Raw genomic sequence first — 18,439 nt, 5'->3', positions numbered from 1 at the left:
CGAAGAAACTGTTGCGTAATGTTAGCTCGATGTGCGGGTGCGTTGTCTTGGTGAAACAGCACACGTGCAGCCCTTCCCGGACGTTTTTGTTGCAGTGCAGGAAGGAATTTGTTCTTCAAAACATTTTCGTAGGATGCACCTGTTACCGTAGTGCCCTTTGGAGCGCAATGGGTAAGGATTATGCCCTCGCTGTCCCAGAACATGGACACCATTTTTTCATCACTGGCGGTTACCCGAAATTTTTTTGGTGGCGGTGAATCTGTGTGCTTCCATTGAGCTGACTGGCGCTTTGTTTCTGGATTGAAAAATGGCATCCACGTCTCATCCATTGTCACAACCGACGAAAAGAAAGTCCCATTCATGCTGTCGTTGCGCGTCAACATTGCTTGGCAACATGCCACACGGGCAGCCATGTGGTCATCCGTTAGCATTCATGGCACCCACCTGGATGACACTTTTCGCATTTTTAGGTCGTCAAGCAGGATTGTGTGCGCAGAACCCACAGAAATGCCAACTCTGGAGGCGATCTGTTCAACAGTCATTCGGGGATCCCCCACAACAATTCTCTCCACTTTCTCGATCATGTCGTGAGACCGGCTTGTGCGAGCTCGAGGTTGTTTCGGTTTGTTGTCACACGATGTTCTGCCTTCATTAAACTGTCACACCCACGAACGCACTTTCGACACATCCATAACTCCATCACCACATGTCTCCTTCAACTGTCGATGAATTTCAGTTGGTTTCACACCACGCAAATTTTAAGTATTTAAAACAGTTCTCATTCACGCCGCTGGCGGTAAAATTCCATCTGCTGTACGGTGCTGCCATCTCTGGGACGTATTGACAATGAACGCGGCCTCATTTTAAAACAATGCGCATGTTTCTATCTCTTTCCAGTCCGGAGAAAAAAAAATCGGAGGCCTTAGAACTTGAATGCACCTTGTACATCACCCTTGTACAGACCCTCCATGTACTCCTTCCACTTTTCTGCTTTCTCTTCTTTGCTTAGAACTGGGTTTCCATCTGAGCTCTTGATATTCATACAAGTGGTTCTCTTTTCTCCAAAGGTCTCTTATTTTGCACTTCCTGTTGATCTCATTTTTGAGCCGTTTGTATTCCTTTTTGCCCGTTTCATTTACTGCATTTTTATATTTTCTCCTTTCATCAGTTAAATTCAGTATATCTTCTGTTACCCAAGGATTTCTACTAGCCCTTGTCTTTTTACCTACTTGATCCTCTTCTGCCTTCACTATTTCATCCCTCAAAGCTACCCATTCTTCTTCTACTGTATTTCTTTCCCCAATTCCTCTCAATCGTTCCCTAATGCTCTCCCTGAAACTCTGTACAACCTCTGGTTCTGTCAGATTATCCAGATCTCATCTCCTTAAATTCCCACCATATGTAGTATGGTAGAAAAATTCTCACTATGTTTAATTTTGTGTATCTGTTTTGTAAGTGTTTGTAATTTTTTTAAAGCAAGTTTGACCTGAATGCACAGTGTTCTTTCATGCCAAGTTTTGTCTGAATTCTTGTAAAGAACACAACGTATAAGGTGAAAATGAACTTTATAGAATAATAATGTGCAACGGCAAAATAAAATCAGTGTTTACCATTAATGAAAGGAAAAGTGTGAATTTTGTTACAGTTCATATATTAGAGCAATACTTTTGAAAAATTGGGCAAATACAATGTATCCACACAATAGCTTCCCCCCTCTCCAACCCCCCTGATTACCCCATTCTGTAGGTAACTTCTGTGTTCATTTTTCTAAATAGATGAAAAGGAATTTGAAGCTAATATTGAATCTGAGACCCACAGTTGCTAGCGTCCCCTTGTTTGCAGAGGTGTGTGTAAGAAGGCAGGTGGTGGGGTTGTGCACAATTGCAGCTGGAAGCATGCTGTGGCTTGTGATACAGAAGTTAATAGTAGTTTTATACTGCAGCTGTTGTAAGCACTATTAAGTGCATGTTGAACATTTAATAGTGATTTTCTTGGTAGTGTGGATGTGGTTCTTTTTTTTGCCCATGTACATATAGATTTTTCAAACGAGGCTTGAAGGAAAGAGAGTGGCCTTCTACCTTTATCCCCAGGAAGAGAGTGGGTAGCATATCTAGTCTTGGACAAAGAAATATAGAAATATTATACACTGTAAAGCTGCAAAGTTCTCTCTCTCTCTCTCTCTCTCTCTCTCTCTCTCTCCCCCCCCCCCCCTGTCCCCTTCCCTCCCCCCCTCTCCTTCTGTGCATAGAATGCACCCTGCATTTGCTTTATCTGGTTTTGATGAAATTGGTATTTATAATGAAACTTCCTGGCAGATTAAAACTGTGTGCCCGACCGAGACTCGAACTCGGGACCTTTGCCTTTCGCGGGCAAGTGTTCTACCATCTGAGCTACCGAAGCACGACTCACGCCCGGTACTCACAGCAGAATGTAAAGCTGTGAGTACCAGGCGTGAGTCGTGCTTCGGTAGCTCAGATGGTAGAGCACTTGTCCGCGAAAGGCACAGGTCCCGAGTTCAAGTCTCGGTCGGGCACACAGTTTTAATCTGCCAGGAAGTTTCATATCAGCGCACACTCCGCTGGAGAGTGAAAATCTCATTCTGGTATTTATAATGATGTAAATATAACAAGTGTACCTTTAGTGCCAGTTATTGAGCATTGGACTAAACTGGAGGAGAAAAGTTGGTGGAACATTAGCTTTTACTGAGATACTTTGAATGGTTGGAGGTTTTCTAAAACTAACATCAAACCACTTGCATTCCCCTGTGAACCTATGATTAGCATGTTAATAGTGTTCCTTGTTCTACAGATAATTGTTTGTAGATGTTTTGTAATAGGTTACTTATTGTGAGTATGTGACAGGATTGATAGAAGTCTGTGGTACTTCCATTTGTGCTCTCCTTCCCCTCTCCTTCCTTTCCATCTTCATTATGCATGCTTCATGTTTCCTGTGCAGTCTGTCCGCCACACAATAACCTCCCCCTCTTTCCCAGTTCCTGACCACTTCTGATTTTAGTACTCTTGACTTTGAAGCAGTTTAGTTATGATTTTCTAATACTCATCATTTCAATATCTTATGTGTCTTCTGTATATATGTGTCTTTTAAGCTAGATGAGTAAAATAGTCCTGATACACATATACATGTGAGACGCTGCAGTAGTATTCTCTTTTGTTACAGCCTGGTGATATAGTGGAGCGGCATCTTGTTGATGGAGACATTGTACTCTTTAATCGGCAACCTAGTCTTCACAAATTAAGTATCATGTCACACAGAGCCAAAGTTCTTGAACACAGGACATTCAGGTGTGTTTTCTTTTTTTAAGAAGTGCAAGTACTTGTTCAGCTCCTTTAAGAAAAATTACTAACTTTGTTTTTTACAGGTTTAATGAATGTGTCTGTACACCATACAATGCTGATTTTGATGGTGATGAAATGAATCTCCATTTGCCGCAGACAGAAGAGGCTCGTGCTGAGGCCTTGATTCTTATGGGGGTTGGTATACATTAGAATAGTTTCAAAGAGGGAAAAGTAAACAAAAAGGAGTAGAAAGTATTAAAAGCAAAATTAAATTTGAAAATACGCAATGTCACATTAAAGGTTACACATGCTATGAACTACTTCTACCCTAATTTACTTGTATTATATACAGTTAGATAGTTCTGTTAATTGGTTTTACGCATCACAGGAGCACTAGCTGAAACAGTAACTATTTACTTCTTCTTGTTCCGGACGTGAGCCCAGAATGGGTTTGATGCAGTAGCCCAGATCTACTATGTGCTGGCTATCCTCTTCATTTCAGTATAAATACTGAGCATCCTGCATCATCAACAATCTGTTTATGTTCATATTTATGCCTGCCCCTGTGATTTTCTACTTCCACCAACCCTTAAGCTACAATTCTCAGCAGTGACTCGTGGTGCGATGTGTGCCCATCCAGTCTCTCTCTTCAGTTCATTGTGTTTTTACTAGACTTTTCTTCTTGTTACTCATTGTAGGATGTCTTCATTCTTTTTCCAACTGAGCTGAAACAGTCTCCTGTAACACCATACTGCAACGGCTTCGAATTGTTTCATTTCTGTCTTCCTCGTTGCCCATGTTTTGCATGAATACAGAGCTGAATTCCAAAAATAACATTCATGAATCTCTTCTGGGTTTACAGTTTATATTTTTTATTTTATTCACGGATGTAATTTTCAGCAACTGTAGTATTATTTTTTTAAAATAAATTTCAGTCATCTGTTGCAAATAAACTTTTTATTACCTATACCAGTAAACCGGTAAACATAATAAAAATTTATTTGCAAAAAAAATTATGTTTTGCTTCAAATATACAAAAGCTCTTTTGCTATGTACAACACTTACTATAATGTCTCTTTTTGAATCTTCTTTCTTTATCAGTTCTACCACTTTACTATCTATCGTGTCCACATGCTCTGCACCTTATGATGTTATGTTTTTTTTGTACATATTTTAGACACCAACCAACACAAGTTATGTTTCATTAAGCACCCAGCTCAATTCTTGTTTATTACAGTTTTAGCAACCATTTCTGTGTCATCAGTCAGCCATATCATGCTGGCTTTTTGCCAGTGACAAACAACTCCCACTTCAAGATTTTCTTTATTTCCTTCATTACCTTTTCAATATACAGATTAAATGTTAATGGCGACAGTGAGTGGCCCTACCTTATACTTTTCATGATTTTGGCATCTTGTGTCATTCCAGTTTATTAAATGTATAATGGTATGACACATTCTGAACATTTTGCTGAGTTATATGTAAGATCATATGTCTTAATGAAACTACAGACTACTTAGTAAAAGGATAGATAAAAAATCTAGAAGACAGATTCAGTCTTTCCTTCTCATCCCAACCGGTAAGTCTCCCCCGACCCGGGGTTCTGGGTGATTTTTCTGAACTATGCCCCTTTCCCTAAATCTCTCCAGTCCTTTTCCTTCACCCCTCTTCCTTCCCCTTCTACTCTTCTGCCAGAAGAAGGAGCCGCTGGCTCCAACAGCTTGTAAAAGTTAAATCCTTTTGTGTGTATGGTTCCCTGCCACCACTTGGGGAGTAGATTTTTTATCTATTCATTTACTGTATATTATCAGTAATTGATTACTGTCATTGTTAGACTACTTAGTAAGATTTTCAGCATATTGGGCAAGCAACTCGTTGTTGCTACAAATGTGCTCTCCACAGGTGTTCAGGCTATACAGAAAGGACTTTTTACTTTGGAAGGGACGGAGCTTTCAACACGCGGGTGCTGTTGTTGGTTAGTGAGCTTCATATGGACTGAGTTTTATATGGAACCATTGGAGAGGAGGAGATCAGTGTCTGGGAAGGTGGTGTACTAGTTGGGTTGAACCAAGCCATGAGGGATGTTGGTGTGTTGGGAGGTGACATCAACAGTGTTAAGTTGGGATTCAGAGGGTAAAGGGGTTGGGATTGTTAAGAGATGTCTTTGCTGTGGGAAGCTAGGCTGTAGACAATGATTTGAAGGTGTGCATCAGCAAGTGCTCAGATTCTTTATGTAGGAATACATTAATCAGCTTATAAAATAACTTTCTTTTAATAATAATAATAATAATAATAATAATAATGGATGGATATGTGCGTGTGTGCAAGTGCATACCTGTCCTTTTTTCCCCCTAAGGTAAGTCTTTCCGCTCCCGGGATTGGAATGACTCCTTACCCTCTCCCTTAAAACACACTTCCTTTCGTCTTCCCCTCTCCTTCCCTCTTTCCTGATGAGGCAACAGTTTGTTGCGAAAGCTTGAATTTTGTGTGTATGTTTGTGTTTGTTTGTGTGTCTATCGACCTGCCAGCGCTTTCGTTCGGTAAGTCACCTCATCTTTGTTTTTATATATAATAATATGAATATTTATATGTGTGTTTGAAGAGAGAGATTTTTGTCATAACTGGTACCTGAATTTTGGTTGCTGTCTCCTTGAATGATCAGCTTCTGCACCAGTTGGTGACGTATCACAATTTGGAGGAAGTTATTGTTCTTTAAGGTTTAAAATACAACTCTGTTAGTTACATGGCCCTATTGCGGATAGCTTTGACCCCAAGTTTTTGTAGCTTTTCATACCTAAGGGACCACTGTTGTAAGTAAATAAGATCAAACAGCAATCTGCTTTTCGTGAGAAAAGGAGATTGCTTAGCACACAAACTTCCTTCAAACTACACGTCCTGCTACATCAAAATTGGTCGGTGGAGTTTAGCACCATACTGTTGTTCAAGAACATAATTCAATTACTGTAATTAAGAAATTATGAGAGTTTGTTACTTATTGAATGAAAACTATAGAGAATGCATTTCTTTTCCTGTATTTTAGTGAACTTTGTACACTTACAATTCTGTTGATTGATAGACGGCGACGACAATGAAGTTCACCTACTTTTCCAAAAACAAGATATTTCTATTCTTCACTTCCAGAAAATTTGTATACGTAAATGTTTGGCAACTCTTACACATACTTTACTCAGTTTTATCACAGAAATATCAATTTTCATTAAATGTAACAATATATTCTGAGCGACGGCCCAGCAACACGTCCTCTTTCCACGAGATACAGATTAACAGTCCATACTCAATACTATAATACTATTGTTGCGGGGATTACGTGCTAAAGAGTTTCTTGCTGTCCAGCTGTGTTTCACTTCACTTCAAGTACTTTTTGAATCACATTTACATTTACAGTACTTACATACATTACTGAGCTTCTCAGAATAAAATCAGACACAAATTAATTTAAAAAAAAAAAAAAAAAAAGCAGTGAGGCACACATAACATTACAAGCTACAGTGTGGCTCCAGAATGATTAGGTTGATTAGATATGTGGATTATGGCAAACATGTAGAAACTGAGTTTGTAGAGGGTTAGTTGGGGAAGGAGGGAGATTGATTCAGGTTAGAGATTCTGCGATGGGCCTAAGGATTTGAGTAGGATTTGGAGGTTCAGCAAGGCTTCTTGAATAGTATCACTGTGTCAAAGCTTTTAGGTGGAAGTGTCAGAAAGTTGGATACATTTTGTCATGCACTCACTGCATTTCATCTTGAAAGAAGAATGTGTTATTGGGAAGGGATGGAAGAATGAGGGGGAGTCCAAGTTAGTGATAAGGAATCATTGGAGGTAACCAGGAGGTCGTTATATGGGAGTGGGGAGAGGGGAAATGTGTCAGTTGGCCAATTGGTCATTTGAGTCAGTTGATTAGTTGAAGAGACAAACCTGGGAGAGGATTTAGATTTCATTTTGGTTGGCTTTGATTTGAGGGGTAAGTGGCAAAAAATGGTGTCCTCTGAAGGGATTGGGAGGAGGAGAGTAGATATTTGATGAGTTCTGTGCGACTGAATGCTGGTGTAGGGCTGAGTGTGAAGCATTTGGCTAGGTCTGAAACTCCTGTAGGATTGAGTTATTTGATAGAGACATTGACAACAGCATTTTGGGTTTGTTTGTTTGCTACTATTACAGGGTTTTGGGGGTTGTGGCAAATGGAAAACACCAGCAAGGCAATACCTTGCTTGCTGACTTTTCCATCTATGAGGGATTGATGGGGTCCACTAAGGGTAGATAGGTATTGTTGGGCAGTGGTAGTCCAAGACAGAATAGAATGCCAGTAAATTGGAAATATACTGGTGTCAGGAGTGCTGCTACAAATGTTGGAGGGCAAAGGTTTTGATTTGGCAGATAAATTATAGATAGTTGTGAATGCATAGAAATAGTATCTTACAGAGGGAGCAGATGGGGATTCATAGATGCCTGTGCCAAAGTTATCTGTTTCTCTAGTATTAGAATGGTGAGGGATTGGGAATAGCAGAATGGAAGATTTAAAGATCATTGTATTAAAGGTACAGTGATATTCAGAGATGATACCATGGTAAGAAAGCTGCTGTGTTTGTAACAGGTCCTTTGATCCTATAATCCATCTAGTCTCCATGCCTGCTAGCCTTTGCTGCACATCTACCTCCAACACCCCTCCTACACTGTGATAACAGCTTTACTCATCTGATACTCACAGCCTTCGTTCTGCAGTCTCTCTCTTCCTCTATTCTATGTGCCCCTCCCAAACCACTCTTTCATTTCATTGCATTTTACACACAACTCCTGCTGCCTGCTGTCAGATGAGCTCACTAGTGCCATATTCCTATGCATTGCTCTTCAGCCAACCTGTCATTGCTTCATTGGATCAACTGTGTCTGGTTGTGCTGAACAGCCCTTGTTGCTTAAAAGTCTCAATCTGCACATGTTGCACACTGCATTGTATCATTTGACTGTAACTGTTGTCAGCTGCACGCTCTGTTCCATATATCATGCTTACTCCATAAGTTGTTCAGCAGAAATAGCAAATCGAAAAAAAAGACTGTGCACCAGCCATGTTCCACTTTGTAGCTTTCAAATTTTTCTATCACAAACTGACTTAAATTTGTATACTGCATTTTTAAAGTCATATAGTTCATCAACACAAGAATTAGGAAGAATTTTGTGAATGTGAAAGTAATTATAGCATTAAGGCAAGGGTTTTTACAGTATCAAACATTTCCTGGAAACTTGGCCCTTCGTGGCATTGCTTACTCTTTTACCTTCTGTAATTTTCTTAGACATATTCGCTACCTCCTGCTGCAGCCCTTGTGTGTTTTCTATACATGTGTACTCATTCATTATTGTTGCCTTTCCTAGATTTGCAAGTATCTCATGGCATTTATTCTATCAGTTCTGTTATGTACATGGTACTTTCTTCACTGTGTTCCCTTTGTTGATTAATGCTCTTCAGCTCTACGAGATCCTTACATTGTTACATATTGAATTTGCTAAAAATTACCAGTTTTCTTCCCTTTATACATTACAGCAATTCTAAACTAAATACATATGACATTTGGAAAATCCAGGATGGAATGTAACAATATTTTGAGTAGGTAAGTTGCTGCTCACCATATAGCGATGCTGAGTTGCAGATAGGCACAACAAAAAGACTCTCACAATTAAAGCTTTTGGCCATTAAGGCCTCCAGCAATACACACACACACACACACACACACACACACACACACACACACACACACACACCCACACACAAAAGCACGCGTGCACGTGCAAACACAACTCACACACGACTGCAGTCTCAGGCATCTGAAACCACACTGCGAGTTGCAGCACCAATGCATGATGAGAATGGCGACTGGGTGGGAGTAAGGAGGAGGCTTGGGCAGGGGGGTGGGGGGTGAGGGGGAGTAATAATGTGGTGCGGGTGGTGGACAGTGAAGTGCTGCAGGTTAGACAGCTACAAGACTACGCTGTTGGTGCAGCATCTTATGCCCCACATTACTCCTGCCAATATAATTAATCATATACTTTCAAATTGATCACTCTCCCAGCGTCACTTCCCGTATTTTTGTATGTTAACTCCTGCACCTTTCTGGTGCCACATGATCTTGTATCTCATCCTACAAACCCCTCCCCACTCCCACACTTTCTCTGTTCTATCCCAGTTCGCACCCACTAATTCCACCATCCAGTCACATCTGCCGTCCCCCTTCTTCACACTTATCCACCATCAGACCCACTACCCACAATAATATGTTTTTTATTAGTTATTCTTTTCTTTGATCCTTATGATTTTGTGCCAATTTTAGTGAGTTTTTGTCTTTCCTATCATCGACTCACTTAGATTTTATCTTGCTCCTTTTTGTGAATTTTCACACATATTTGATTGTATTTTTGCAAAATTTTTCGAATGTAATTCAACATTATTTGTGTAATTTTCCACATTGTTACCACCACCATGGATCCTTGCCCTTTCCATCTGCATCAGTACAGAAAAGTTTCCACATCCCTAGCCAGATTCCAGTCCCACATACTGTTCCTGCCTTGTTGCTTGGCTTACGGAATCCCCCCTAATGAATTGCCCATCTCTGGCTGCCACCTCCCCTTCCACAATGACCTCCACCTGTTCAGATTCTGCCAGTCCTTAGCCCTCATCAATGTAGTCCTGCAAAACGGTATCAACCAAGCCCAACCCTCCTTGCAGTACCTTCTCTCCATTTGCAAAATTCTCCTGCTATGCAATCCCAAATCCCTGGAACCCATAACACACACTGAAACTCTTCCTCTACAGAAACTTGAGCGCCATGCACAATGATACCTCAAAAAGCTCTCCACCCTGCTCACTTCCTACTCCTGCCTTGGAGTACCACTGTCCATGACCCCTACAACAACCTTCAAATCTCCCCCACGCTCCCTCATAGCTGACAAAACCTGTCTTGCAGACGCACTACACTTACCCAATCCTCCAAATCCCCGCCCCCCTCTGCCACACAGAACCCGCAACACAGTCATGAATCTTTCCTCCAGAAGCCTTAGCCCCATGGAAATATTAGTCCTTTCCAAAGGCCTCACTTTTTGCCCCACTCCCAAATTCAATCATGCAGGACTTGTTAAAGACCTTCTGTCCTTCTCCTGGTCCCTACAGTGGAAACACTTCTTTGCCACCAACCTTACCAATCAGACTCAACCAAAGACCAATATTGAACCTTTCCTAACTCAGTTCACTCCTCCATCCAACTGTGATCCACCCAGTTGCCACTAAACCACCCCCTGTTAACTTTCCAGAATTTCTTAACATCAAACCTTGCCTCACCGTCATTCCCCAAATCCCTCAACATGCAAACTACCCTTACATCCACAGAAAGAACCGCATTCCACCATCTAAAAACTGATCCCAACCGTATAATAGTACCTGCAGACAAAGGCTCCACCTTTTGTTTTGACCCACAAGGAAGGACTCCGCCAGCTGTCAGATACTTCCAACTACAAATCTGGCCACAGTGACTCCATTCCAGTAACCCAGCAGGATCCCCAGTCACTACTCAAATCCTTAAGTCCATTCCAGAACCTCTCTCCAGAGTCCATCTCTCTACTTAATCCTACCACTCCCTGCTCTCCTGCCTTCTACATGCTTCATAAAGTCCATAAAACCAACCAGCCAGAATGCCTCATTTTGGCCAGTTACTGTGCGCCCACTGAGAGAATCTCTGCTCTCATAGAACAACACCTTCTATCTGTTACCCGGAACCTAACCTCCTATACAAAAGATACCAACTATTTCCTCCAATGACTCTCAACAGTTTCTGTCCCCATACTACATGGTGCCCTGCTCGCCACTATTGATGCCACCCCCCTATACACTAACATTTCTAATGCCCATGGCCTTACCGCTATTGAACACTATCTTTCCCAATGCCCTTTGGATTCCAAAGTAACAACCTCCTTCCTAGTCGCCATGACCAACTGTATCTTGTATCCTCGCTCACAATTACTTCTCCTTAGAAGGCATTACCTACGAACAAATCTGGGGTATGGCTACGGGCACCCACATAGCACCATCCTATGCCACCCTATTCATGGGCCATCTAGGGGAGTCCTTCCTAAAAACCCAGAATCATAAATCCCTCAACTGGTTCAGATTCATTGATGACATCTTTGTTATCTGGATCAAAGATGAGGACACCCTATCCACATTCCTCCAGAACCTCAACAACTTATCCCTTGGCCATGTAAGCCGAAAACCAGTTAACAATAAAAGTAATATTGTAGAACAAAAGCAAACTGGTGCTTTTCATTTATTAACTTCTCCCCTATTTGCTTCATCTGGTCCTACTCAACCCAACAAGCCACCTTACTGGATGTTGACCTCCACCTCAAAGATGGCTACATCAGTACCTCTGCTACATCAGACCTACTACCCACCAACAATACCTCCACTTCAATAAGTGCCACCCGTTTCATACCAAGAAGTCCATACCGTACAGCCTAGCCACCCATGGTTATTGCATCAGCAGTGATGAGCAGTCCCCCTCTAAATATACTGAGGGGCTGACTGAAGCCTTCACTTACCATAATTATCCTCCCAACCTTGTATAAAAACAAACTCATATGCCTTATCTTTCCAGTCTCCCACCACCTCCCAAACTCTCAACGTCCGGCCACAGAGGAGCATTCGCCTCATAACTTTGTACTACCCAGGACTGGAGCAACTCACTTACATTCTCCGCCAGGTTTTCAGTTACCTCTTGTCGTGCCCTCAAATGAGAAATGGGCTGCACACTGTTCTTCCCACCCATCCCGCCGTGGTATTCTGCCGTCCCCTGAACCTTCGCAATATACTCGTCCATCCGTATACAACCCCTGCTCCCAATCCCTTACCTCATGGCTCATACCCTTGCAATAGACCTTGATGCAAGACCTGTCCCATACATCCTCCCACCACCACCTACTCCAGTCCAGTCACTAACATCACTTATTCCATCAAAGACAGGACTACCTGTGAAACCAGTCATGTGGTCTACAAGTGAAGCTGCAATCACTGTGATGCATTCTATATAGACATGACAACCAACAAGCTGTCTGTCCACATGAATGGCCATCGACAAACTGTGGCCAAGAAATGGGTGGACCACCCTGTTGCTGAACACACTGCCAAACATGGTATCCGTAATTTTAATGACTGCTTCAAAGCCTGTGCCATATGGGTCTTTCCCATCAAAACCAACTTTTCTTAATTGCGTGTGGGAAATTTTCCTGCTATACATCCTATGTTCCCATAACCCTTTTGGATTCAGTCTTTGTTAGTCACTGTCCTCACCCATCCAGCCCCTTCCCTGTTCCCATCCCAGCCCTACACAGCCGTCATTCAACCAAAACACAGATTTTTTTATTTTTCTTCTTTTCTGCTACTGACCTCCCCCACCCCTTCCCTTCCCATCTTTCCTCTGCCCTATGTGTATCCTACAGAGCTTCCCTGTCCGCCACTGCTACTGTACTATCCCCCCCCCCCCCCCCCCCCCCCCGACCACCTCATTACCCATACCCAGGCACCACTCCCATCATGCACTGGTGCTGCTGCTCTTAGTGTGATTTCAGTTGCCTGAGACTGCAGTCGTGTGTGTGTGTGTGTGGGGGGGCGGGGGGGGGGGGGGGGGGCGGCGTGTGCGTGCACACGCGGCTATTGTTGACAAAGGCCTTAATGGCCGAAAGCTTGAATTGTGAGAGTCATTTTGTTGTGCCTGTCTGTGACTCAGCATCTCCACTGTATGGTGAATAGCAACTTTCCTTCTCATAATATTGTTACATATTACATTTGGTGATCTTTTTACTAGATGTAGTGCCTTTTCTTCATTTGGGTTGTTGATCATCCTGCTTTTATGTGTTTGTATACTGTTCCTCATCTTCAAAGATTATATACTTATGCTGATTTGCCAGATGTAGACTTACTCTATACTTGGCTTCATCGTAGCTTTCAGTTATAAACTTATTGTATAAACTGTTTTTGTCACCTAACTCTGACCAGTGAAGCAGGCTCTATTTTACTAAATAATTATCTGACACATTTATTTTAAAATTGGCCAGCTGAAGATCCATTAGTGATACTATTACAATCTGCCGATAGTAGTAACATATCTAGAAATTGCAATCAGAAGCTGAGAAGACAACTAGGCCAATAGCTTTTCAATTTTATGTATTGTGCTGTGATTTATGTTAGACCACAATCAATATTAGGCAGAAGCAAAGTAGCATTGTGAACCAAAAGTTTCACGATATTTAAAAAAACACTAGATCATTATGTAAACAAGCCAATTTGTGTCCTGTGTGCTGAAAATACAATTTAGTTCAGCAGATGGTTTGTTTCCATACACATTTGTACTTTTTAAATATAGTATGCAGTGAACTATGACTGCATGTTGTCACTTGGCTTCTACATAACAGTAAATGTGAGTTAATGCAGTCTAAAAGAAGTCACAGTATGATCATACTTAAACTCAAATGTTGTTGTTTTGGCTTTTGATTAGGCATACTGACTAGTAAATGTAGAATTACGTGCCACCCTAATTCGTATTAATCTGCCATGGAAAAGATAAAATCTAACATGGGATTCTTACAGATAAAGCTTTGAATTGAAATGCATTTTCACAATCTACAGTACATTTGTCAGCGAAAACAATTTCAGTTCTATGTAGTAAATTTTAAAATTTCATTTGTTTGAAATATTTCTTTCAGAACAAATCAAATCTCGTGACACCTCGCAATGGAGAACTACTCATAGCTGCCACACAAGATTTCATCACTGGAGCCTATCTACTTACACAGAAAGATAATTTTCTAGACAGAGGCCAGGCTTGTCAGTTAGCAGCAACTCTCTTGGCTGGAAGTGATACAAACATGCATATTGATTTACCACCACCAGCAATATTGAAAGTATGTATCACTGAGAACAGTAATGTATTCAAATGACTGGAAGAGACAGAGAGAAATTCTTATTTGTTGAAGAGTTTACAATGAGTAATAAATGCTAAAGTTACTTTCTTTGTGCAAACCTGCAACACTGAGTGTTATTTATGATCAGATTTCATTATCAGTATTTATATTTATTTGTACTTTATTTTTGAGTTAATTGTTTCAACCATTTAAAAAATTCTGCTTCACTGGTGCATGTAAGCTGAGGTCATCTGTAAAGATTACATTTCTGAAAGTGCATTTCATGCAAAAAATTGTGTGCTAAAATGCAGGAGGATGCTAACCTACAAATTGTTAAAAGTAAGTTATTGACATATGTAGATACTACCGCAATAATTTCTTATTCCACTATATATAAATAATTTGTAACGATATTATGAAAAAGAAAGTTCTACCCATCATATAACAGAAATTATGAGTTGCATCGAGGCCCAACAGAAAGACACACACACGACTGCAGTCTCTGGCAACTGAAGCCACACACTGTGGCTTCAGTTGCCAGAGACTGCAGTTTTGTGTGTGTGTGTGTGTGTGTGTGTGTGTGTGTGTGTGTGTGTGTTTGATGGATGAAGACTTTGCTGGCTGAAAGCCTATTTGTGACAGGCTTTTTGTTGTGCTTAACTGCGACTCAGCATCTCCACCATATGGTGAGTAGCAACTTTCTCTTTTCATAATATTGTTACATTCCATCTTGGATTTTCCATTATTTGATGTATAAATCTTTACTCCTTCACAGTGCAATGAAAAATTTTGGAATAGCTTTGAATCACAATAAAACTCAAAATATCTCACTTCCTTTTCTATGACCGAGCAAGGTGCTGCAGTGGAGAGGACAACAGTTCAATCCCGTGTCCGGCTATCCTGATTTAGGTTTTCTGTGATTTCCTTAAATCGCTCCAGACAAATTCCAGGATGGTTCCTTCAAAAGGGCACGGCTGACTTCCTTTGCTAATCTGATGAGACCGATGACCTCGCTGTCTGGTCTCCTCCCCCAAAACAACCCATCCTTTTCTATGAGGGTTGGTTCCCACTTGCATTCTAGTACTCTACATACAAAAATTGCTTTTATAATAGAAGCACAAACTTTTTAGGGTGTTACACTGCAATCAGATAAATAGGAAAATGACAGTAATTAAGTGTTCCTGTGACCTGAAACACTTAATACAGAAACAACATGTGAAAATCAAAATAGAAATGGATATCAGTGACGATAGTTTGATATGCCAGTAGCCCTACTGGAAAAATGTGATTTTCAGTGTGAGCTTAGGCTATGAATATTCCATTCTCTGCTCTGCCAGACAGCCAAGTCACACACTGATTTGTTGTCTCTGCTGTTGCGTGACTACAAAAGTGCTTTTGGAAAAGTTGCATTTAGTTACATTAAGAGAATATTACCTGACAGGCAAATAGCTACTGCTGCACAGCTTGTGATGCCACAGCTGCTACAGTGGAACCATACCTTCAACTATAACTTTATGCTGAATGACTACGAAAGTCCACATGCATTCTTCCCTCTCTGAATCAGATTTCTGTTTTGTTCTCCTAAAACTGGGCTAAAATGATTGTAATTAACACCAACTGTCAAAATATTGAGTAACAATTGAATGTACATGCATTTAATGTTGATTTTGATAAATGATGTACAGTATATTTTGTAAGTAAAATACTTCTAGTACTGAGTTTGTCATAATGTATGGTCTTGAAAAAGTTGTTTAATTACTTTCTAGTGAATATGCATTGAAAATTTTTTGTGCAAAAATAAGATTTTTATCTCAGTTAAAAGCCCAAAAACATACCATTTTAATCAGTTGCACTGAGAAAATCTTCGAAAGGACTTTATTGTGTTTTTAGCATTCACAAAGATTACTGGCCTTTTGCATCTCATATGGTATTTTTGTAGATACCTTATGTGTATCTGTGTGTCTGTTCCAACCTGCCAAGTTTCAGTAATAACCAGTAAAATAATTGCCTATGAGTGCAAGTGTCTAGGTTTAAATGCAAGTCTTGCAAGCAGTTTTAACATATCTGGAAGTTTCATAACAATGTATTCTCCACTGAAGGGCAAAAAGTTATACTGTTTTCATTGAGCAAGTCATAATGATGCAAATGTCTTCTGAGTTTATGTATATGAAGAGAGACCTGATTTAAAAAGTTTGAGTTATCTGAAGTCACACCTTGTGTTTGGCCATATTCGAGAAAGCAGCGTGTTAATGGCATTACTTATAATGCAAATGGATGTTTCATAATCACTTACATTTACTATATATTGAGTCAGTGCCTTTATCTTAAGAACAGCAACCCAACTGATATATCCTAAGAGGCAAAACTTATCCTTCCCCAAAGGTGTGCATCGATGTTATCATTTTGGTAATGAACATATTCTCAATAGGATGTAGGGAAATACTGAGGGAATTAGACACAGATGTCTTTTTGTCACTTTGAAAATCTCTCATTTCTTCACATGTAAATAATACGTTGTTTCATTTTTCCATATGTTTATCTTCCTGTAGGTAATAATTGTAATGTAATCATTAATCTCTGCTAGCATTTTATATCAAAATTCCATAAACAGTTCTTGATTTCCATTTAGACTGGAATTATGGTTCAGTACAAATAACTGCATAGACCACAACACTTGGTACAATAATGACTGCAACTTTAGAACCATCAGATTAACTCAACTGAACTGGATCAGTACAACACATTGTATTTCCACCTCACGTCTAATGACGAAGCTTTTCAAAGATGTGCATTTTCTTTTTCTTATGGCATATTGCATAACATAAGGAAATTTTTGGAAATTTGTGGTAGATTCCTATGGGACCAAACCACTGAGGTCATCAGTCCCTAGGCTTATGCACTATGTAATCTAACTTAAACTAACTTACGCTAATGACAACACACACACCCATGCTCGAGGGAGGACTCGAACCTCTGATGGGGAGAGCCGCACGTGAACCGTGGCGAGGCACTTCAGACCACGCAATCATAACTTAAGGCAGTATGTCTTTGTGTGTCTGTGACTCCCAGTGATGAGTGAAATATGCAATTGAATTAAACATACCTAGTAATATATATCAACCTCTTCCATTCAAATGATGGTTGTGACACATTATGGTGTGGACTCTACAAGACACAAAAGCTGCAGGACCTCTCAGCCACCCCCAATAAAAAATATTAACTGGTTGGAACTATGTCAGAAATATGCATATCTGGTTGGCCTAAAGGTGCTTGATGGGACTGAGGTAATTTGACCTGCAGTAGCCACCCAAGAACTTTAATTTCTGTGCAGTGCTCCTTGAACTATTCTGACACATTCTGAGTATTGTTATGTGATCTACTGTCTTGCTGAATGTATGGGTTAGCTGCACTGTGCTGTAGGTGGACAAGCAGATGCACGCAGTTGAATAGTAGGTTCAGTATTGTTTGCTGATGAGAGATGAAGCAAGCCCTATCAGAGGCCCCCCCTCAGTCTGTGTAAATGTTGCATGCATGAGAATACTTTCACCACCTAATTGAACAGTGCCCAGTGGGTAAGTGGAATGTGTTGTCTTGTGTATTTCTAATATACTGAAATTCTGCTATTGTCACTCCAAGCAACCTGGTTTTGTACTTCAAGTGTTCCAATGACTGTGTTGCTGCTGTGATGCCACTCTTTGCATACCATGACATAGTGAGCAGAGTTGCACATTTGAGGCAGCAGTTTCTGTACTTCATAAGAGGTGGAGAATCTGGGTGATGTGGCTTCTCACTGACGTTTGTTGTTCAACATTGATTTCGTGAGTAATTCACTACACTGCAGCCGATCTATCTGTTGTTAAGATCTATAGTAGTTCCTTTCCAACTTACCCCAAATTTATCATAATTTTTTCGCTGAAGAAGGAACTAACAGTTTCAAAAGCTAGGAATAGTGTTTTCAACTTTTAAAAGGTCTTATCAACAATACTGTGATTACATTTCCTGAAGTTAAGTACTGTATACAAGAAATGGTGACAGTACAAATGAAACTTGTTTCCTCTGGCAAACTTTCCATTTCATAGTCCAGAGTCATCCTTCTCTTTTCTCTGTGTGTCTTACTGTTATAAATTCTTAAGTTTTGTGTGTTTTGTTTGGGATGCAGAGAAATGAAACTTTTTTTGATTATTCAAAAT

At 40.4% G+C, this 18,439-nt stretch overlaps 1 protein-coding gene across 1 annotated transcript in view; it reads left to right on the top strand.

Moving 5' to 3' along the window:
• The window catches only part of LOC124606789 (DNA-directed RNA polymerase III subunit RPC1), a 230,844-nt gene that overhangs the window by 76,701 nt on the left and 135,704 nt on the right, over positions 1-18,439 (top strand). The window contains exons 9-11 of the mRNA XM_047138858.1: positions 3,178-3,302; positions 3,380-3,491; positions 14,052-14,249. Coding sequence (XP_046994814.1) covers positions 3,178-3,302; positions 3,380-3,491; positions 14,052-14,249 — 435 coding nt within the window. The remainder of the gene's footprint in view (positions 1-3,177; positions 3,303-3,379; positions 3,492-14,051; positions 14,250-18,439) is intronic.

The sequence above is a fragment of the Schistocerca americana genome, chromosome 1, assembly GCF_021461395.2.
Source record: "Schistocerca americana isolate TAMUIC-IGC-003095 chromosome 1, iqSchAmer2.1, whole genome shotgun sequence".
NCBI lineage: Eukaryota > Metazoa > Arthropoda > Insecta > Orthoptera > Acrididae > Schistocerca > Schistocerca americana.
This window is presented reverse-complemented; position numbering and strand designations above follow the sequence as displayed.